Raw genomic sequence first — 24,186 nt, 5'->3', positions numbered from 1 at the left:
ATTTGTGACAAAAGGTTGTACACAAAAAAACTGAATGCTTGAAAAGTCTTTGCAGGACAATAAAGTGAGATACTGTAAACCACATTGTGCTGAAATTATACATTAAGTATGCTCTTAATGACTCCATGCACTTCTCAAAGGCATACAACATAATCAGTTACAGTCTGTAGGCATGCTCATGACATTTCTCATTAAACAATTTGCATGAACAGATGGTAGGGTTAGGCACATGAATTCAATTATTTTTTTTTTACTGAATTTGCATCTATATAACACTGCTTCTGGCCTTATCCCACTGGTCTTGTCAGTTTCTGGTAACATGTCTGACAGTACTTGCAACACTTAAATGGTTTTCAGCTACCAAAATAGAATCCAGTAACTTTCTCTAAAGGTCATATGTATACTGAATTATTAAATCATTCACTTGTGATAATACATAATACAAATGTTAACTATTCCTTTGAAGGTACAAATGCATGGCACTGTGACGGTCAATTTACTGTGACAGATTCATTAGAACATATTTAGGATGCACTGCTCTGTCTATAAAGATAAATATACACTATTATATGCTTGAAGCAAAAATACTGTACAGTACATTTTAAATTAGAGAAAAAAAATTGCAATTATGTCAAGAACCAAAGTACCATATACATATCCGCCTATCCACCTGATCTATAAAAAAAACTTTTAGGAAGCAACACATTTGCATGATTCATATTTACTGTTCTTCCTCGTTTACTTTTTAAGGGTAGCTTTTTCTATGTTGCATAATTGGAAAGGTGTATTCTAAACATGTCTTCCAGGATTTCTTCTAGGGAGCAAGCAATTACTGGTTCAGAGGTGTAACCTCCCCAAGCCAGGATTAAACTTCTCTGGTGTAGAGACATCAAACAAATTAAATAAACTTTTTTCTTTTTAGATTTGCTGTGCGCCCTTTATGTGTTTCACCCACTAGGAAGTGCAATGTACAGGTATTGCATGTTTGCAAGTAATTCACTTATAATCAAATATGCAGATAGAATTTACAAGACATTATATGCATTTATAACAATTCTTTATTGTCACAAAATACATTTTGAAGCAAACATCACAATGCATTTTAGTGTTTAAAATAACACTCTCTGATGTCTATAACTCTTCTAGCTAAAATTTTAATACAGATTGAATCAAACAAACTCCAGTGACGCTGCTCTCACTTGTTTGGATCCTCAGATGTCCATGTTGCAATGTTCTAAGCTAATTATTCTGTTTTTTTTGAAGTTGTAATGTCAACAAGACTGAGTTTTTACATGCTTTGTATTTATGGGAACTGCTTTATATTGTCCCATTGTTTCTGCATTCAGCCATGTTTCCACAGCAACCTGGCTGAAAGCAGAGAACAAGAGCTGCAAAGAGGCGAATAACAGCACTCACTCATACAACACAGCAAACTGACATTTTAATGGTCCGCCCACCAGAGGGAAGGCAATGTCATCAGGAGGCCACAACACACACAACCTCATATACACTCACGAGTACTATAATGCAGTAAGTTAGAGATTTTAACTGCGTGACGGACCATGTGTGCTCACGCTTAAAGTTAGAGACATTATGAGGCAAAACCAGGAATGCAGCAGTTAATGTTAAAATTAAAGAGGGAAAATAATGTTTTGCCCAGCTTATGTCATGGATATACGCATGGCATTCACTAAAATACAAGAGTGAATAATTGTGCGAATGGAGTGTATGTGTGTGAATATCACTGATGAAGCCGATGTGTTATTTGAATTATGTGAGTATTTACAGAGGTGTTTGTGTGTGTGTATGTGTGTGTGTGTGTGTGTGTGTGTGTGTGTGTGTGTGTGTGTGTGTGTGTGTGTGTTTTAAATAGTGTTTTATATGGTGCATGGTGAGAATGTGTTGCTCTCTGATGTCTCTGAGTCTGTAGAGAGATTCCTGGATAATTAACTGCTTAATGATTTTTATTCTGATATTGAAAAAGTGGGTCAATGAGCTACTGCTCCAGCATGTGACCTAAAGTTCAGAAATCTCCTCCTACCGAAACTTCTTAAAAATACCCACACATGCTGCATTGCAATTTCGATACATTAATGTAATTCTTTATTCCAAGGAGGTGCACTGAAATATTTTGATTTGTGCCCAGTAGGTTAATACTACATTTGCAATCCAAAAGTTTGCTAGTCTATTTTACTATTTCAATAGTCTCTGAGAAAGCATTATGATCACTTTTTCTATAGAAATACATTCTATAGGAAAAAGTTATAAACATATATTTCAAAGCTTGGCATTAGAAGGTCTTTAAATAAATAAATGAACATTGTTTGTACCTCTGAGAACAAAAGCATGTTTCAGAACAAAAGTCTTTTATCACATTCCCATCTTAAAAAGCACCACATTTGCATGATGCACAATTACTGTTCTACATAGTCTAGTCTGAATTTAAAGGTGGTTATTTTTTCTTTTTCACATAATTTTGGAGGGCCCAGCCATTAGGTTTGCACAAACCAGTGCACTCTTATTGCCAGTCACAAGCCCAGATAAATGGGGAGGGTTGCGTTAGGAAGGGCATCCAGCGTAAAACATGTGCCAAATCAAATATATGGATCATGAATCAGAATTTCATACCGGATTGGTCGAAGCCTGGGTTACCAACGACCGCCACAGGTATTGTTAGCCAACAGGGTACCGGTGGAAATTGGGCTACTGTTTGCCGAAGGAGTAGAAGGAGAGGAGAAAGACGTTTACAGAGACAGCAGGGAAAGGAGACGTGTAGGAGAGTGGAGGTTCGAGTTGGTACATTAAATGTTGTTACTATGACTGGTAAAGGGAGAGAATTAGCTGATAAGATGTAGCAGAGAAAGGTAGACATGTGTGCTTAGGAGATTAAGTGGAAAGGGCGTAAAGCCAGGAACATTGGAGGTAGCTTTAAACTGTTCAATCAAGGTCTGGATAGAAAGAGAAATGGTGTAGGGGTGATTCTGAAGGAAGAGTTTAGTAAGAGTGTAGTGGAGGTGAAGAGAGTTTCTGATAGGGCGATGAACGTGAAGCTGGAAGTTGAAGGGGTGATGATAAATGTCATCAAGAAGAACACAAGGCTGTCTTTTAGCCAGCAAATAATGGCTGACTCAATTTTGCAACCTTCAGGATCTCTGGTATAGAGGAATCAAGCAAATAAAAATAAATGGAGCATGATAGAGTGTGCTGTTAGAAATGTTTTGCAGTTATTTGAGAAATACAAAGTATGCAGCAGCAGCAGCAAACAATTTGACCCTCTAGCACATCTCTTTTTTTATTTATGCAGATTTTCTCACAGATAAAAGTATGTTTACTGGATAACTGCAGTGTAATTTGAATGAGAAGACAGCAGTTCATTTATCATCCTTGCACACTCTGTATCTTCATACATCACTGTCCTACTCCACATGTACATACTCACATATCATGCCTCCTTGATTGAACACATGGCTTCTTTACATCTTAAAACATTGTGTAGGTGTCAGTCATCTCAGCAGATTACCTTTTGAAAGCACAGTATTTAAATAAGATCTTTGTATATAAGCACAGGATGCTTATGTTCCTTGTCAATCAATAATAAGGGCACAGCTATCATGTTAATTGACAAGGATCAAAGTAGCTGGGCTACTGGTAGCTTCATTGTTATACCTATTACACAGTGAATACACTGTAATAAGCTATGGCAATAAGCTATAGTAAATATTTTAGAGCTTTGTTGATCTGGTGACTAATAAACTGATGCACGGGGCCTAAAATAGAAGCCATCACTTATACTTTAGCTCTTATGAAATGAATTCCTGATGAAAAAACTTTAATCTGATTTGAGACTAATTAAGAACACCATCTTCAGAGCAGCTGAAGAATTAAGAGGGAGAAAGAGTTGCATTAGCATTGTTGCTGTTCAAACCTAAATTAATAAATGTCTGATATTTAACAAATGGACAATGTTTAGGAGAGAATTTACTGTGAATGATGTATAGATAAATGAGAATAAGGGTGAGAGTAAAAATTGGTCTAAAATGCCTAATTGGGGAGTTGTAGCTCAGTGTTGAAGGTGCTGGATTACGGATTGGAAGGTCGGGGGTTCAAGCCCCGGTATCGCCAAGATGACACTCTTGGGCCCTTGAGCAAGGCCCTTAATCCTCTTGGCTTCAGGGGCACTGTATCATGGCTGACCCTGCTCTCTGACCCCAGGTTCCAAGCAAGATGGGATATGCGAAGAACAAATTTCACTGTGCTGTAATGTATATGTGACAAATAAAGGCTATTTTATTCTAATTCTCAAAAACCTTTGAACAAGACCCTAATCCCTAAATTGCTCACTTTTATCCTGTCTCAAGTGTATTCCACTTTAAATATTAAGTGTAAATATGTATTTGTTTTATTTATTTAATGGTATGGGTAATGAGTGAGCTTTCTCTTAGTCTTCCATTAACATTTTCTAGAATAATGAAATTTCACTGAGAAGGTCAGTGTCTGCAATCTTTCATCTCATCTCTCGAGATACACTGATCTAGAGAATTGGGTTGTCAGGTCATAAACTCCCTTATGGAAAATGAAACACAAAAACCTGAACAGTCACCTGAAAGATTTCAAAATCTTTACTGAATTAGCATCTCACATAAAATTACTCTCAGTCTTACAGAAGAGCAATACATTGTAATTACTGCCTTACAAAGAATGCTTTACAGAACTGCATTACTCAAAGTGTACTTTACATTTCATGCTACTATCAAGAAAAGAAGTATAGAAATGTATATACTTTTGATACTTTCTCATGTGTTTGTACTGTAATTTGTATATTTGCAGTAGTATATTGGATATACCCAGGACTAACTGGTAGATAAGAGGGCTAAAACATAATTAGTCAGACTGTCTATCTGTATTTGGCTTCTCCTCCAAAACATAAAAAAATAAATAAATTAAAAAAAACCTGGTTTTGTCTGTATTTTATATGCCGCTTTTAAATCTCTGCTGATGATGCCCATCTGTGTGCTATATTTAATGTTACCACATAACTACATCTGTACAAATAGCACAGATATCTAGAAAAACTCTATTCAGGTGGATAGTGACTTCAGTTAGTGAGGAAGAAGCTCCTTTGGTGTGGATGTTACACTATGTTTCTGTATTGAAGCAGTTTCCAAAAACCAAAATGTACCTGTTGATGTAATGCCCTCCTCAGACTGAGAAAGTGAGTGAGATAGAGAGAGAGAGAGAGAGAGAGAGAGAGAGAGAGAGAGAGAGTGGTCACATAAAGGGTCTTTTACACACCTATGAAACACTTTGCTCTGTTTTCCTATGCATTTCTTTTCTTTTTTTTTTTTTTTAGATGAAATCTGAAAAAAACAGCAGCCAAAATCAGTAAAAGTCTGGTGTTGGCCTTTTGCAGTCTTTTTTTTTTGTTACATTTAACACGCATTTAGATCATCCAGGTCTCTATTAAAAACGCTGTAAGAATAAAGTAAGTCCTGCATACATTAATGCTTCAGATGAGGTGTGTCATAAATATATATATATATATATATATATATATATATTTTTTTATAATTGTCAAAAAAATCCCAGTCCTTGAATATTACAACCCAATATAGGCAGTTATGTAATAATCACATATCATGATATAATATCATGAATCAACACAAGAAGCTTATTCATAAAGCCCCTGAGATGTATGTGTGGGTGACAGAGTGCTGATATGCAGTTACTTTGGTATGGTGTTTATTTCTGTGTGTTTTAGAGAATGCCTGATACAGAGAGAAGAGGCAGCCCCTTGCGCAACCGTTTGTGTGTGTATGTCACAGGGAGAGAGAGAGGGAGAAAGTGATTAGAGGGAGTGAGTGGTTATTCTACCTACTTCTTCCTATTCATGCGGTCTGCATAGTTCTGGCATTTTCTCTCTTCCTACTCATATCCTGTGAATCAAGCGCATGTCCTACGTCAGTAGGCTTTTTTCTCTGTATTTTAGTGCTCTCCAAATATGGCCATGCTTGAGAAGATATCACCTATTCAGCTTATTCTTTATTATCCAGTAGTTGGGGTTTAATGAGAAAAGCCTAAAACCATAATTTATAGACCAGAATGAAACTCATGATTTATGTTTAAACTCATTAACCTTGGTCATATTCTCAAACTGTAGTTTATTATTAAAACATTCCTGGAGCAATTACATGGCTACTATGTAACTGTGTGTTTTATTTGCTTAACTATATTTAATTTTCTCTCTCAAAAAATTGTTTTATGTACTTTGAAGCTCACAGTCTCACACTTATTAGTATTAGAGCAGGGCAGAGAATTCAGAGACACAAGAAAGCATTACACGTTAGCAATTCATTACACACACACACACACACACACACACACACACACACACACACACACTCACACACACACACACACACACACGCACACACACACACACACACACACACACACACACACACACACACACACACACACACACACACATACATACACACACACACACACACACACACACACACACACACGGTTTCAAATGATCTTATTAACACACACACTTTCTAAGGTTAGTGCAGACTCTGTCTATGCTTGACATCAGTAGTGTTTAATCTTTAAATGTATGTGTGTGTGTGTGTGTGTGTGTGTGTGTGTGTGTGTGTGTGTGTGTGTGTGTGTGTGTGTGTGTGTATATATGTGTGTGTGTGTGTGTGTGTGTGTGTGTGTGTGTGTGTGTGTGTGTGTGTGTGTGTGTTAGTGTGTGGAGGGTAAGAATTTAAGTTTGAATTTGACACGGCGCGAATTGTGATGGCTAGACAACTGGGTCAGAGCATCTCCACAACTGCAGGTCTTGTGGGCTGTTCCCAGTCTGCAGTGGTCAATATCTATCAAAAGTGGTCTAAGGAAGGAACAGTGGTGAACCGGCGACTGGATAATGGGCGGCCAAGGCTCACTGATGCACATGGAGAGCAAAGGTTGGCCTGTGTGGTTCAATCCAACCAATGAGTTACTGTAGCTCAAATGGCTGAAGGAGTAAATGCTAATGCAAATTTAGAGCTGTTTTGGCAGCAAAAGGGGGACCAACACAATATTAGGCAGGTGGTCATAATGTTATACTAGATATCCACAGAAAAGTAGCCCGCCTCAGGTAATAGTATGACAAGTTGAACGAGCAAGTGGTTTGTTTTTATTTATTAACCCAAAAGTTACAACAGATGCTGAAACTGGTCCCTGTTAAAGTCTATGTACCTTTGGGCACATCAGCACATCAGCATGTTGGTGAATACTGCTTGTAGCTCTCCAACAGTAATGTGCACAGATGGACTGAATAGGAAGGCAAAATGAATGTATGTATATATATATATATATATATATATATATATATATATATATATATATATATATATATATATATATATATATACACACACACACATACACACACACACACACACACACACAGACGCACACATTCTGTAAATGCATGCTATGCGGATGCGGATTAAATGGTTATATGTTGTTTTGCTGCCCTCTGCTGGAGCAAGGCAACTCACTAACTGTAGTATGACGTTTCCTTACTCGTCTCTTAATCCCTCATTCCCAAAACCAGGAGTGTAAGATTGAAAAAGTATATAGTATCGTAACATCCTTTGCTCAAATTGTGATAGAACCAACACATATTAAATCATTAGCAAATTATTCTCCCAGATATTTAGAATCATAATGTAGGTTTACTTTAGTTTGGCTAGTTATCATATACATACTATTACAATTCTAATTCCAACTGCTAAAGTAGCAAGTTTACTTAAAATAATAAATGATCTTTGATATCACCTGACATAAAAATTTCACTTTACCAAAATGAACAAACTTTCAGTCGTGGATGAAAAAGAAGCAAAACAGCTTTATTGAAGTCAGTCAGCACGTCCTACGAGCTTTTAGGATGCACATGTGATTTTCACTTTTCCAGTACCCAGTTTAATAACATCTATTGTTTTTCTTGTGCCCTGACAAACTGTCTCCTCTGTTCTCATACCATAAACAATTTAAAAACATCTCTTTTTTTCTGGCCTTCGATGTATAAGTGCTACTGTTTTACACCTCTCATTTTGTGTTTTTCATACTAAATCTGCTAACTATTTATTACTTTGAATATATATAGTTTAATACGTAAAGCTCGCATACACCTTTGCTTGGTGCAAAAGTATAGGCTATATTTTGCCATATATGTATTTATGCATATTGCCATATAGTTAGATTGGTTATATTTACATTAAGTATTTCTAATTAACAGATTTAAACAATGCTGAAATTATGACTGAACACTAAGTAATGCCAGAGGATGTTGGGATAAGCTATTTCAATCCTAAGTAAAGCTGGCCTAAGCTAATTTTCTCAAAATAGTCTTTACAATAGCTATAAACCATTATAATCTACAACAACAACAACAACAAAAAGGTGGGAGTAATTAATGAATTTATACACTTATTCTGCACTCATGAATGTCTATTCAATAGAAAGACTGTGTCTTGAGTCTAAATATTTGTTTAGAACACAATGTAATATTATTATAAATATTAGTAATATACATGGTTGAATTCATACATTCATTCAATTGATTGGTTCATTAGTTCATTATTTAGTATAATACTGTTGATCTGTAAGTTGCAAAAAAACCCCTCAAACTATCATAAAAATAATATTTTCCTCATTATAAAAACAAACGCAGAGCGCAGAGCAGTTTTCATTAAAAAAAAAAAGATTTGAGTTGTCAGAGAAAGCTGGCCATTTGAGCTAGACGGCCATTCCACAGCACGGAGTCTCAAATGCCTAGTGGTTTTAAGTGTAGTTTACATTACATGATGTAGGAAATAATTCAGGTCGTCTCCTTCTTAGTGCACAAATACACCGACGCCATTTGAAACACAACCATGTCACGTGGTTTACAGTTGGACGGCAGCGACTATCCAAAGCGGAAGTTGCTAAACATGGCGTCTTCAGAGAGCGGCAGGAAGAGAGAAACAAGAACAGTTTTGCAGTTAAACTTTATCTCTTTTTTGTACCCAATCGTAGTATTTTACTGTTTGTTAGTGCTGCCTGTCACGGCCAAGCGGGACAACCTGAGAGTGATCACGGACGTGAACTGGGAGGAAATTCTGACTGGGGAATGGATGATAGAATTGTGAGTTGCCGCCTCTCTCAAGTTAGCCGACATTAGCAAGAGAAAGCCAATGTGTGCTCAATGATATCTTTTAACTTCTGTGAGCAATATATCATATCGTTTTCAGAGCAGGTTTACCAAATTCTCACTCAACACTTTTTACATATATATATATATATATATATATATATATATATATATATATATATATATATATATATATATATATATATATAATAAATTAGCGTGTGATGCTCTTTGAATAGGATCCCATTCTGGGGAAAAAAGGAAATGAATTGCAGAATTAATAATCCTCACTCACATTCATCACCTCTTACATTTTTACCCATAAACAAGGTCGACATTTCGAATAATCGTGCATAACATATAAAAGTAGAAACGCTATGTAAAATTGTAAATTAACAATGATTTGTAAATCTCATTAACCCATATAGTATTCTCAATAAAACACAGTAAACATATCAAATGTTGAAACTGAGAAAATGTACTATTATATTGGGGGTAAAAATATATACATATGGTGATTTTTTTTTTTTAAATTGATGGCTGCAACATGTCTCAAAAATGTTGGGACAGGGCCATTTTTACCCCTATGTAGCATCCCGTTTTCTTTTAACACCAGTCCAACTATGTCTGGAAATTGAGGAGACCAATGGCTAAAGTTTTAGGAGAGGAATGTTGACACAAACAACAGTCGCTGGTCTTTTTTGTCATATTTTTCATTTCATCATGCACCAAATATTGTCATTTGGACTTTGGTTGTCACAGGACTGCAGGCAGGACAGATCAGCACCCAGACTCTTCTATTACAAAGCTATGCTAGTCTAGAGGATGCAGTGTCTATGGTTTAAAAAAATAATAATTAAACATTTGTATTTGTCTGACCACAGAACAATTTCCACTTTCCGTCATTAAATTTAAAATTAATTGTAAATTTAAAATGAGCTCTGGCCCAGAGAAGATGGTGGTGTTTCTCTATCATGTTCACATATGGATTCTTTTTAAATTATAGAGATTTAATCGGCGTTTGTGGATGGCATGGTGAACTGTGAGATGTTTCTGTGCCCATGCAATGATTTTCAATACAAAACCTTGGCTGATTGTAACGCAGTGCCACCTGAGAGTCTGAAGATTACAGGCATCCAGTATTGATGTTCACCTGTCTTCCAAATGCCCACAGAGATTTCGTTTTATTATTGCATACGGTAGATGATGAGATATAGACGGGAAATGTTTGCGGTTTTATTTTGAGGAACATGGTTCTGAAATTGTGCCATAATTTGCGGATACAGTTTTTTACAGAGTAGTGAAACTCTGGCAAACTTAACTTTTGATAGACTCTTTTGCCTGTTTAAGATACTCTTTTTATACCCAGTCATTTAGGGATGCCTCGATGAAATAATTTTGGCTTTGCTACGATACCAGATTTAGATGACAGTGAATTGAAAACAATTTTATTAAAATAATAATTAATAGATTCCTATCTTATTTTTGTAACAAAGTGTAACAAAAAAACATAGTGCAAACGAATGTCTCAAAATGTAAGAAAAACAGAACATATTAACGTTACATTCTGACTTTAAGGTAAAAAAATGAAACTGAAGTAACAATCAGTGCATGTGCATATATTTTTAATCTTTTAACGGTTTTTTACCAATTTGGAAAGCACTGCCGCTTACAGGCGAATCTCTGAACAGCACCGTATGAAATACCTAATTCAACAAAATTATATTGTACCATTTGAAATAAAATATATACTCTTATTTTTCCAGTACCAGCATATCAAACATTACTACAACCATGCTACCAACCTACCTAATAAGTAGCAAAATGTTCTGCCCGCTGTATCTATTTAGTAACACTTAATTTTCATGCTCCTGTCCCAACTTTTCTGAGATGTGTTGCAAGCCATTGCATTCTGTTTTTGTTTACATTTTTACACAGCACCCCAGCTTTTATGTCCCTGTACAACAGATTAGGCTAACATTTATATTTCTGGCATTTCGCAGATTCCTGTAGTCACTCAGGGACTTAAAATTATTTCATTTATACCATTAAACAGATGAGGGTTACACACACACACACACACACACACACAGATGAGGCTAACATTTATATTTCTGGCATTTCGCAGATTCCTGTAGTCACTTAGGGACTTAGACATATTTCATTTATACCATTAAACAGATGAGGGTTACACACACACACACACACACACACACAGATGAGGCTAACATTTATATTTCTGGCATTTCGCAGATTCCTGTAGTCACTTAGGGACTTAGACATATTTCATTTATACCATTAAACAGATGAGGGTTACACACACACACACACACACACACACACACACACACACACACACACACACACACACACACATGCACACACATTGTCTAAAGGGACCCATTTTGTATAAAATGCCTAATATTGAAACTGAATTGCAAAAAGTTTAAGTGCTTGAGGTGGGTGATGAGTTGTATATGACTTTTCTGTGATTATTATTTGACAATATAATATATAAACAATACATGTTTATTATATTTATATTATATTATAATTTTGCACTTGTGGCAGTTATGCGCCGTGGTGTCCAGCTTGTCAGCAGCTACAGCCTGTATGGAATGAATTTGCAGACTGGAGTGAGGACATTGGGGTCAGCATCGCTAAAGTGGATGTAACTGAGCAGCCTGGTAAATTTATCGTTTAAACTTTATTTGATTTGGTGTTTGTGTTTAAGAAATCATCTCCTTCATATGTTTAATTTTGTTGCAGGTTTGAGTGGCAGGTTCATCATCACAGCTCTTCCAACCATATACCAGTAAGTCCATGCTACTTGTGACACCTTATATTTTTATTTAAAAGGGAAAACTTTGTGATGGTTCTCAAGTGTAATGTATTTTAATGTGCTCGATAGTGTGTTGAGGTTAGTTTCATTTCCTGACATTGAGCCTATTATAACTACTTATGACTCACACACATGCTGGGGAGTTAGAGTGGGGTGTGTGTATGTGTCTGCTGAAAAGTATGAATGTTTTATGGTAAACTAAGATATATGCTTTGTGTATTGTGTGCAATCCAGCTGTAAAGATGGAGTGTTTCGGCGGTACCAGGGTGCACGCACTAAAGAAGACTTTCTGAGTTTCATTGATGAGAAAAAATGGCAAAGCATCGAGCCTATTTCCACTTGGTTTGGTCCTTCCTCTTTCATGTGAGCACCATCCTACTGTGTATCTCGACTCTTCTGTTTCCTTTTAGGGCATTTCGTTGGTGGGTAGCACTGCTGCCTCACAGCATAGTTAAGTTACAAGGAGTACTCTTACTTTGAATCCTCGTGTCACATCAAAAATTGTAGGCATTGACACAGAACTATTATATTTAGCAAGGAGATACTAAATTAGTAAATGCATTGGTGCCATTAATATTGAGAGATTTTAAGTTCATTGTTCAAAAAATCTTACAAATATGATATTTAGCTAATTATCCACAAAGGCTTTTTCACAACTTTATAAACTTTCATAGCTTTACTTAGTGTTACAGTAATTCTGGAGTTGTTTATCTAAATGTATATAATTATTTTGTGCTCTGTTTTTAGGATGAATATGATGTCAGCTCTCTTTAAGCTGTCCATGTTTATCAGGGTATGAACAGTTTTATTTTAATCGACAACATTTTTATACTCGTATGGTATTTTACAGAGAACGTAAATCCATCCTGTCGTATTGGTAATAAGTATTTTTTCAGCAACATTTCTCAAGCCTTTGAGTTCTTTATTGTTATTAATAGTTTTTTTTTTTTTAAGGATATTGTTTCTGGCATGTAGTAACATTGTGCTTGTGTTACAGCAATGCCACACCTACCTGACAGAGCAAGTCGGAATTCCGGTCTGGGGTTCTTATGTAATTTTCGGCTTAGTAACTCTCTTATCGGGACTCACCCTTGGACTGGTAAGATCACACACAGATTCACTGATACTCAACATTCAACATTAGGTTTGTAACAACTATTTCCAGTAGGGATACATTGTGTGCATGTGTTTGCCCCCCCTGTTAAAACTGTGGTTTATCACACCTGAGTTCAATATCTCTAGCCACACCCAGGCCTGATTACTGCCACACCTGTTCGCTATCAAGAAATCTCTTAAATAGGACCTGCCTGACAAAGAGAAGTAGACCAAAAGATCCTCAAAAGGTAGACACCGTGCTGAGATCCAAAAAAAATTTCAGAAACAAATGAAAGTAATTGAGATCTATCAGTCAGGAAAAGGTTATAAAGCCATTTCTAAAGCTTTGGGACTCCAGTGAACCACAGTGAGAGCCATTATTCACAAATGGCAAAAACATGGAACAGTGGAGAACCTTCCCAGGAGTAGCCGGCCGACCAAAATTACTCCAAGAGCACAACGACGACTCATCAAAGAGGTCACAAAAGACCCCACAACAACATCCAAAGAACTGCAGGCCTCACTTTTCTCAGTTAAGGTCAGTGTTCATGACTCCACCATGAGAAAGTGGCTGGGCAAAAATGGTCTGCATGGCAGAGTTCCAAGACTAAAACCGCTGCTGAGCAAAAAGGACATAAAGGCTCAACTCAGTTTGGACAGAAAACATCTTGATTATCTCTAAGACTTTTGGGAAAATACTCTGTGGACGGACGAGACAAAAGTTTTTGGAAGGTGTGTGTCCCATTACGTCTGGCGTAAAAGTAACACTGCATTTCGGAAAAAGAACATCATACCAGTAAAATATGGTGGTGGTGGTGTGATGGTCTGGGACTGTTTTGCTGCTTCAGGACCTGGAAGACTTGCTGTGATAAATGGAACCATGAATTCAGCTGTTTACCAAAAAATCCTGAAGAAGAATGTCCGGCCATCTGTTCATGACCTCAAGCTGAAGTGAACTTGGGTTCTGCAGCAGGACAATGATCCAAAACACACCAGCAAGTCCACCTCTGAATGGCTGAAGAAAAACTAAATTAAGACTTGGAGTGGCCTAGTCAAAGTCCTGACCTGAATTTTATTGAGATGCTGTGATGACCTTAAAAAGGCGGTTCAGGCTCGAAAACCCTCCAGTGTGGCCGAATTACAACAATTCTGCATAGATGAGTGGAACAAAATTCCTCCACAGCGCTGTAACAGACTCATTGCAAGTTATCACAAACGGTAGCCCAACCAGTTATTAGGTTTAGGTGGCAAACACTTTCACACAGGGCCATGTAGTTTTGGATTTTGTTTTATATAATAATAAAAACCTTTATTTACAAATTGCATGTTGTGTTCACTTGTTATCGTTTACATATATTTAAATTAGTTTGATGATCTGTAACATTAGTGTGTGACAAACATGCAAAAAAAAAAAAAATAATAAATCAAATCAGGAAGGGGGCAAACACTTTTTCACACCATTGCATATACATACAATTTTATATAAAAAAAATATTATATATATATATATATATATATATATATATATATATATATATATATATATATATATATATATATATAAATATATAATTTATAGGACAGTAAATCTATACTGCTATACAAGCTATACATTTGACTACTCTAAAATATATCCAAGTTTTATTTCTATAGTATTGTTTCTTGAGAAGATACTAAAATGGTTGCTAAAATGAGAAGCGTGTACTCACTTTTGTGAGATACTGTGTGAGTAAGCGGAATTTTATACTTAATAATCTTCATTTGGGAAAAGGCTGAATCGCATAAATAAGTAGAGATACTTAGCCTGCTGGAGTTTTGCAGTAGCTCGCACACGTTTGACTGCGCATGAGTAGTGACCCGTGTGTTAGAAGAGATCTCAGACAGGCCACCCTGTACGTCAGTCAAGGGGCAAATACCATAGGGAGGATAGTTGACAGACTAATATCTACATTTTTTTAATGGCATGTGATTTACTGATTGTGTTTTGGTGATAATTTCCATCAAAGGGAAATCTCAAACATTTAGAAACAGAAATTGACTGTGATGATGTAAAATGGAATTTGACTACTTAATTACTAATATAAATACGGTCACTTTACGACCATTTGGAACACAGTGGGATTTTTCACACTCTAAGCTTTACATACTGATGCCAAATGTCTTACTTAAGTGAAGAGGTCGTTAAGACCCTTACTGGAAGTTACTTTATAATAATAATAAAAAATGTATACAATAACATGGATTTATCCAGATTTTCTTCACAAAGGTCAATTAACCAAAAGTTTAGGGTTTGATAGATATATACCCAAATGCGGATTATAGCTTCTACATATACCCAAATGTTAGATATGAGTAAGTTTCTTATGTAACATTCACACCTAGAAATGTTCTCTTCGTCTCTCTGTCTTTTTCCCCACAGGTGCTGGTGTTTTTCGCTGATTTTGTATTTCCATCACGTCGCTTTTCTTCTTCTGCCTACCATAATAGTGAGTGTGTTAAAAAGCATCTCTGGTACCTTAAACGACCAAATGACATTCCTCTGTGTTTTTGGTATATGACCTAAGGATTTGCTGTGTGTTGTGTGGTTGAGCAGAGAGGCACGCAATGGAGAAGGCACGCCTTCGGCAGCAGCTGGAGGAAGAGCAGGAAGCTGATGGAGAAGAAGAGGAGGATGAAGATGAATATGTTGGAAGTGGGGAGAAGTGGGGAAGTGAAGGTGTAAAAGAGGACACTGTGAGGAGGAGAGCAGTGGGAGGAGATGAGGAGGAGGACACCTAGAGACCTGGAGAAGAAGTGTGAATTTGCATCACCAGACCAACCAAATTTCTATGGAAACGCACGCTCATGCCAACTTGGCAGGCCTCCTAATGACATCACTGATGATGTCAGAGTTCTCACTGTGTGTTTGCCCTGTATCCTTCCCTTCAGTTCCACAGTTTCACCCTCTTTTCCTTTTGTGTGTGAGAGAAAGAAGGGAAGGACTGGGAGAGAAAGATGGGAGTAAAAGTGTTGGACAGGGGCCAGGAAAATGTTTGAGATTTTTTGTTTATGAAATGTTTGCTTTTTAACTAAGCTAATAGTTACCTTCCTGAGCAGAACTTATTTTGAAAAGCATAAAATGTTCATTACTCCATTTTGCATTCTTCTCTGCAGTATTTTATTCATTTGATTAGTTTTTATGTCAGATACTTCCTTGTGGTTATCTGAAGTGTGTTAGTATTGGATTCTTATTAGTTATCTTTTATTCATTAGAATGGCTATTATGCAACTGTGTGATGTTCAGTTTTGAGCTGTGGGATGGCACACTAATGCTTTTGCTTTAATGCTAATAAGCCATTCTCCTGGAAAAATCCCATGCTGTAATGTGACTGCAAATAAAGTTGGCTGTTTTCCCTGATATATATATATTCAGGATGTTTATTTAATTTCATATCCAAAGAAACAATTTCAAATTTTTAAATAAATGCATTTTATAAACCCTGATTAGTTTATTAAGTATGCATTAACAGATACCTATACCTGTGAGTCTGAGAAACCTAATAGGATATCTGCCAGGAGTGGTGTGAAGCACCTGCATACCTACTTGGTCTACACTGGTTAATCACAATTACTCTATTTAATTCAGTTGTAGGCTGCCTTTTTTATTATTCATATGATGTGACACCACAAAGTATTTGAAATTCATAAATACAGAAAATGTCAGTTAAAAGTCATAATTGTAGTCACATACATTTCAGCAAAGAGACTGCTTAATAAATGTTTTCATTTCTGATCTAAAATCTGACTGGATGTGCCTAATTCGAAGCTGTTTTAATATTTCACACTATCACCCACATCACAATAATATAATTATTTTCTTGTAATGATGCTTATAAGCTAAAGCCTACTGTAAACTAAACATATGGTGTGGCTAAATCTGTATTTTAATATGTAATATTAACAAAAGAAAGTATGTATGTAGTGTTTGTGGAACAAACATTATATGATAAGAATTTATAATGGAGTTTGAAGAGAACATTTAAATTTAGCTTCTGATAACTACAGAGCCACCATGAGCACATTGCGAGCATCTTCAGCGAGTCCGTTAAGACAACTCTGCAGTGTAAAGTAAATAATACCAAATGACAGTGGCCCAGCTACCAGAGATCCCAGGAAAGGAATAAAACCCATCCAGTATTCTACTGCTGCGCCTACAACTAAAAGACTTGCATTTGGAATCAACTTAATAACCAGATCTTTGGTTATTTCTTGACGTAGAGGAGATTTTAGCACAGATTTTAGCTCATCAACTGACTTCCCTGATCTTTCAGACAGTTTCTGTAAAGAGTCTGGGTCCAAACTGAAGGCATCATAATATCTCTTAAGCTCTTTCACCAATATGGTCACATCTACACTGATTGATGCAGCTGCATTTAAGATAGGTATTGGCACAGCTGCAACTGAGGCAGAGAGCAGAGCCAACTTCCAGATGTTTTTCTGCAGTGCCTTCTTTTTCCTCTCATTGATCTCTAGACTGATATTTGGAAGTGCCAGCATCAGTACATCTCTCTTGTACTGGGGAAGTTCTCTCTCCATGGTCTCCTCAAGGTGATTGAAATCATACAGACTCAGTTCAAAGCAAGAGATCAGGAAGACACTAGGAGACTTTAGACCAATCTCTTCTAGACCTAGAATAAAAATGGATTTAAAACATTTCAAAATGGCCATTTACCAATACAATGATCTAAAACATTCAATAATCAAATATCATCATTGTCACCTAAATGTTCCTTCCCTAATTTTAATGTATTTAAAAAATATACATATAATGGTATTAAATGAGTTAAAAGTTGACATGAATGAGTTAATGTAATGTGTAAACCTTTAATGCATTTGTTTCGAATTATTTCCAGTGTCTGTTGTTTGTTAAAATTCTTCTTTCTTTTCTCAGCGTCAATGTTGCTGTCAATCTTTGAGCGAATGAAATAAAACTTTTTCATTTTATCTATTTCTGCTGCCAGATTCACATGGCATTCTCTGAACACTCTGATGCGATGATGATGAAAAAATCATATTGTTCAAATTGAACTTGTTTGACATATTCATCAGCTTTGAATCTGGGGGATCCAATGCCAGGGAGATCCCACAATTTGACATTTGGGAATTTGGGATGAGGGTAATTAGCAGGTTTTGTAGTTGTTTCAACAACACCAGTTGCTGCAGACCCTTCATCTTCATCCCCTAAACCCCTAAAGGCATTAATAAATGTGGACTTTCCAGATCCAGTCTCTCCTGTTACAGCAATGTTCAGTTCCACACTGTCTAGCTGTGCAAAATAATCCTTAATCTTGTCAACAGCTGATGGCAGATCTTCATTGGCTAGTGACATTTTAATGTCTTCAATTTCAGCAGCATCCTTAATGTCAGACTGATCCATCTAAACAAACAACAACAAAAATAAACAAAAAAAATTGACATAAACTGGTGTTTACACATAAACCATAAACCCATGGGCGTGTCTCCCCGTTTATTCAACTCTTTGCGGCAGTAATGGCGAGTCGTGGCGAGAGCAAGACGAGTTTCTCAAAGTGGAAATATGCTCATTATTTAATAAAATAGTGTTTAAAAATTACTTTGTGTTTAAGTCAATTTTGTGTTTGTAGACCATAACCATAAACCCATTAAGGGCATTAATGGGAACATTAAAGAACGTTCTTTAAAAAAGTAACAAAAAAGTTACTTTTAACAGTAACACATTACTTTTTGGTGTAAGTAATCAACAAAGTAACTAAGTTTTTGAATGTAGTAACGAGTAACTGTAACTAGTTACTATTTTTTTAGTAACTAGCACAACACTGTCCATTAACTAGGGGATTTTATTCACTTTAAATAAAGTGATTCTCTTTATTATAGTTAATGCAGACTCATTCATAAATAAGTTGCGACAAAAATGCTGATTAGCAATGTAATTTTCCATGAATGTGCTATATTAGCGATTAAAATATGACCTATATAGTTAACGTTAGCTTGTTTATAATAGCTAATTTGTAAATAAAATGTTAAACCCTTTTTTTAATTCCTTTTTTTTATTGTTGTGATTATTTTAATTTTTTTTTATGATAGTTATACTTTATTTATGTAAAGCAGTTTGAATTACCATTATAATTGACGCAGTCTCCGTGCTACAATAATAATGATAGAAACAAATGTTTTCACTGTGGGGACACTGTGTCTTTATACTGTAAGTAAATTTGACTGTGTTATTTGTGTCCCCCTTCAAAAATTGCTCATGAGAAATTTTATATTCATTGTCCCCCCTACTGTTATATAAAATTTACGCCCATGCATAAACCTTTTTTGTTTTTTTGTTTTTTTATTATGCACCTATGTTTTCGAATACTCAATAACCTGGACTGCAGACAGGTCAGTTCAGCACCCGGACTTCGAAAAAGACATTTGTAAATGACATTGTAATAGCTTCATTTTGCGACTGCCAGGTTCTTACCCAAAAAGTCTGAGTGATCTATTACAAAGTGCTATTAAGATTTAAATAGATGTTACTGTTGGTAATGAGACATCAACGATGACCGAGATGTGCAAAACACATTAACAAATCTGAAAACAAAATAACAAATGCAAAAACAAAACAACAAATCCAAAAACAAATTAACAAATGCAAAAACAAAACAACAAATCCAAAAACAAATTAACAAATTCGAAAACAAAACAACAAATCCAAAAACAAATTAACAAATCCAAAAACAAATGAACAAATTTGAAAACAAATGAACAAATCCGAAAACACAACGACAAAATTCAGACAAACCGGAAAAGGTAGGTATAGTTGGTGAATGGAAACTTACCAATCATTGGACCAGACACCTGTCATTCAAGATATATTTGTTCATTTGTTTTTTCCCCAACTCGTGTTGATGCCATGAAATTTAAAATCAACTTATTTTTCTCTTAAAATAATAAATTTTCTCAGTTGAAACATTTAATATGCCATCTATGTTGTATTCTGAATAAAATATTGAAATTTTAAACTTCCACATCATTGCATTCTGTTTTTTATTCACAATTTGTACAGTGTCCCAACTTTTTTGGAATTAGGTTTGTTTGTCCGAGACCAAATCAATTTCTCTTCCTCCGTCAGCCATTTTGGGCGCAAAAAAGTCTAACTCTATTAACGTAGATTTGAATGTATTAACGGGTGCAGAGCACTATAGACGTGTATTGCTAGTCAAACTTGGCTGTAACATTTTCGCTCTGGCCAGAAACAGATTCATTTCTTATATAGATTAAGGTAAATAGGCCAGCACTACTGAATCTAAAGGCCCTGGGCAAATTAGATTGACATGGCAGGACTTAGAGGTTAAAATCTAATTGGACAAAAAATCTAGCATTCACATACACCTACTGGAAGCATTGCAGCCATTAGAATGAAGAAAATAGAGTGTTCTGTTAAAATGAATACAATTTCCTGAAACAAATATTGGAATTTAGTTTGTTAATGTAGGTCAGTGCTTCTGATAGTGTTTAGGTAAGCAGAGAAGGCTTTGCTGGCCCTAACGGCCCACCACTGCTAAAAGTGAATGACTGAGCGATTTCAGATGCAGCTAATGTCTGCATTATTCTAAGGTTGAGAATGGTTTAAACTATACTTCTTAAACATGCACATACACTTAATTTAACAAATACAATAAAAATCCTTTAACAATTCATGATTTCAAACAGTTTTTTTTTATTCTAATCTAATTTAAATCAGATCATTTTTGCACATAAAGTTAATAATTTGGTCTATAGCTTCCATTCTCTCTGATAGAGAAACACTTGGTGGTTCTAATAGATCTCAGTTCTTAATGTCTCTGAAATTAACCATTGTAAAGAAAGTGGAACCTGTAGAATAGTGTATATGTCTGTGAAAAGCAACAAAATGCTGAAGTCAAAAAAATAATTCTCTAGGATTGTGTACCATTTATTTACTGACATCTGCTGTAAACTGCTCATAATTCTGCATTTAGTGTGTTGCATATAATTATCATACCATCGTTGATTTTATTAAATGATTGTTCTCATAATTAAATTTGTCACTTCTCCCTTGTATGTACATTTCTAATTCAAATAAAAGAAGACTAAATATTTTTATTTAAGTCTGAAGATAACATTACATTGTAATCTCTCTCTATCTATTTCTATGTCTCTATTTGTGTGTCTGCATATGTGTGCCATAATGTTTTTCTTGTTACTTTTGTTTTAATTTTTTATTTGTCATTTTAGCAAATGTGTTTAAATACTTTACATAAAAACTCATAAAAACTTACCTTTACACCCGGAGAATAAAAACCACAATACGTGTCCCTGAAGTGTTGTAATACACTGGCAAATGAGACGTTGTAAAAAGAGCAGACCAAGTTGTGTTTCTTGTCATTCAGGTTTACCATGTTATGTGTGTCAGGGATCCCCTGCCAAACCTCGGGGCTTCGGGGAATGCCCCGCTCCTTCTCTCGTGCGTGCCCCGCCCGCAAGGCGCGTCTCTCCGTCACACTAATTACACACACCTGACTCGCATCTACACGCTAATCGCACCGCCTATATGAACACTCACTGCACACACACTCGGGGTCCTTTATTGTATGTACATAGTCCACTGTGGATGTACACTGTAGGTGCCCCAGCGTGTTTGTCAGTACGTACGTGCGTGCTTAGCTCGTACTGCCTGTTCGTGTAGGTTCATGTACGTGTGTATAGGCGTATGCGCATTTCCGCTACGTACCTGCTTTCTCGGACTCCTCTCTCTCCACGGCTGCGCTTTCCCTTCCGGAGCGCACCCCGCATTACCCCGATCCTCCCGGTACGGCTGCATTTGTGTTCTCTGTGTGGATTAAGTTCCTGTGTTTCTGCCCAGCACCGCGCTTTCCCAAGCGCATCTGTGGATTACTCGTCCCGAGCGGATATATACTTTCATTTGTGACTCTCCGTATTTCAATGTTTTGTGTTGGCTTTGCCTTTTTGTGGAATTAAACTCTGTTTGCTGGTATTTTGGCTTCCGCCTCCATATCTCCACATGACAGAATAAAGGACCCCCAAAATGGACACAAAAGAAAAGAAGGAGGACTTTTCCAGAAGAAGAAAAAAAATAAAAACTTTCTAGAGAAGGACTGTTCTGATAAGAAAGATCAAAAGAAAGAAGACAAGGAAGAGATGCTCTGCCCCCGGGAAAGCCAGGAAACTTGCAGCCATCTCGTGGCCGTGCTCGGCAGCACCACGCCCCCCTGATGAAGTCACGGGGTTCCCGGCTAGCTTCTCCGGTAACAGGGCTGAGTGGGGCGCGTTTTACGGAGTGTGGATGGCTATATGGAGTCGCACTCGTCTGTCTACCCCTCTGAAAGAGCGAAGATCGCGTTCCATATCTCTCTGCTGTCGGGAGAAACCCTCGCTCTTGCCTGTGAGCTGTGGAATGCGACTGGAGGCCAGTTCGGCTCATACGCCCGATTCATCCGGCTTTTCACCAGGGAACTCGGAATGATCACGGTGGATCTCCATCACCTCTCTCCCACTTCCGAGAGCGCCGTTCTGCATCAGAGTTTCCTGGAGATCTCCGCCCTGCTTCAGGCCCTCCAGGAAAGCTCCGCTCCGCCTCAGGTTCTCCAAGGGATCTCCACCATGTTCCAGGCCATCCAGGATGGCTCCGTTCCGCTCCAGGACCTCCAGGAACTCTCCTTTAGGATGGTTTTGTTTCACTTCAGATTCCTGAAGAGAGCTCAGCTTCGCTACAGATTCCTAAGGAGAGCTCGGTTTCGCTCCAGGATCTCCCGGAGGGCTCGGCGTCGCTCCAGGATGTCCCGGAGAGCACGACTTCCCTCCAAGATCTTCCGGAGAGCACAGCCTCATCCCAGAACTTCCAGGCGCCACCTCTCAGAGCTCCTCTCCACTCCAGGGTATCCAGGCGAGCTCCATTCCGCTCCAGGCGAGCTCAGTTCCGTTCCAAGGTCTCCGGGCAAGCTGGGTTCCGCACCAGGGTCTTCAGGCAAGCTCAGTTTCACTCCAGGGTTTCCAGGCAGCTTCCTCTCTGTTCCTAGGTTTCCAGGCGGGTTCCTCTCTGCTCCTAGGCTTCCAGGAGAGCTCCTCTATGCTGCCGGGCCCCAAGGAGAGCTCAGCGTCGCTCCAGCGTTCAAAGGAGAGCTCAGCTTGGCTCCAGAGCTACCCAGAGAGCTCAGTTCAGCTCCAAAGCGTCCCCGAGAGCTCCTCTCCGCCCAAGGGGTCCCCAGAGCACTTGACTCAGCTCCGAGACTGCGAAAGGGACGTCGAACCGCTGCCCCCAGGCTCCACCAAAGGCGAAGGCTTGCCCACAGTCTCCTTGAAGGTGACGGCTCGCCCCACAGTCTCTCAGAAGGCAAGGCCACGTCACAGAGTTCCCCTGAAGGCGAAGTCACGCCTCCGAGTCCCTCTCCGGGCGACGCCATGTCACAGAGTCCCACTCCGGGCGATGTCTCGCTCCTGAGCTCCGTCGACAGCGATGTTCCGTCCCAGAGCCACGCCGGAGGTGACATTAAACTTCCCGAAGCATGTAAGGACGGCCTAGCAGTCCCAAGGCCCTCAGAGAGAGAAAACGCCAGCCCAGGTCTGAAGCTGAGGGCTGAGGGCATGGCTCATCTTTAGGCCTCCGTCGAAGGCAAGGCTCGGCCGCTGTTCTCCATCAGGGGCGTCGCTCCGTCTCCGGTCTCCATCCAGGGTGTCTTTCAGCCGGCAAGCCCCGTTGAGATCTCCACCCTGCCTCCGGTGGTTGCCAGGGTTGTCGTCCCGTTCCGGGTCCCCGTGGGTGAAGAGGCTTCTCTCCAGCCCTTCCTGGGTAGCGTCGATCCGTTCCAGGTCACCGGGGTGGTCGTCGCTAGGCCTCTGGTCATCACCGAGGTCGTCGTGCCGGTCCGGGTTTCCGTGGTGGACGGGGCTCCGTTCCAGGACGCCGGGGTAGCCGTCTCTCGGCTCCAAACCTCTGCTAAAGACGCCACGCTGCCTCCGGTCTTCGCTTAGGGCGTTGCTCCGCTCCAGGTCCGCACGGTGGCTGTCTCCGAGCTCCGGACCT

At 38.1% G+C, this 24,186-nt stretch overlaps 2 protein-coding genes and 1 long non-coding RNA gene across 3 annotated transcripts; 1 reads left to right on the top strand and 2 right to left on the bottom strand.

Moving 5' to 3' along the window:
- The first annotated feature begins 8,912 nt into the window (after window positions 1-8,912).
- tmx1 (thioredoxin-related transmembrane protein 1) lies at window positions 8,913-16,518 on the top strand. Its single transcript, XM_083538459.1, has 8 exons — window positions 8,913-9,178; window positions 11,756-11,871; window positions 11,954-11,999; window positions 12,261-12,389; window positions 12,774-12,819; window positions 13,024-13,125; window positions 15,541-15,607; window positions 15,715-16,518. Exons 1-8 carry the CDS (start codon window positions 8,928-8,930, stop codon window positions 15,897-15,899), a joined length of 942 nt encoding a protein of 313 aa, XP_083394585.1. The 5' UTR covers window positions 8,913-8,927; the 3' UTR covers window positions 15,900-16,518.
- Window positions 13,276-14,406, bottom strand: LOC310724449. The gene is made up of 2 exons (XR_014533068.1): window positions 14,160-14,406; window positions 13,276-14,128 (listed from the first exon to the last, which is right to left on the bottom strand). It is a non-coding gene; the product is annotated as an uncharacterized lncRNA (long non-coding RNA).
- Window positions 16,519-16,589: 71 nt separating the features above from the next.
- Window positions 16,590-21,547, bottom strand: LOC310724414 (interferon-inducible GTPase 5-like). Its single transcript, XM_083538433.1, is given in 5 exon segments — window positions 16,590-16,640; window positions 16,693-17,788; window positions 17,983-18,144; window positions 18,147-18,537; window positions 21,425-21,547. Coding segments are annotated over 4 exon segments (1,302 nt in total). The 5' UTR covers window positions 21,545-21,547; the 3' UTR covers window positions 16,590-16,640; window positions 16,693-17,159.
- Between the last annotated feature and the right edge of the window lie 2,639 nt (window positions 21,548-24,186).

Source organism: Silurus aristotelis, assembly GCF_946808225.1.
Source record: "Silurus aristotelis genome assembly, chromosome: 4".
Lineage (NCBI taxonomy): Eukaryota > Metazoa > Chordata > Actinopteri > Siluriformes > Siluridae > Silurus > Silurus aristotelis.
This window is presented reverse-complemented; position numbering and strand designations above follow the sequence as displayed.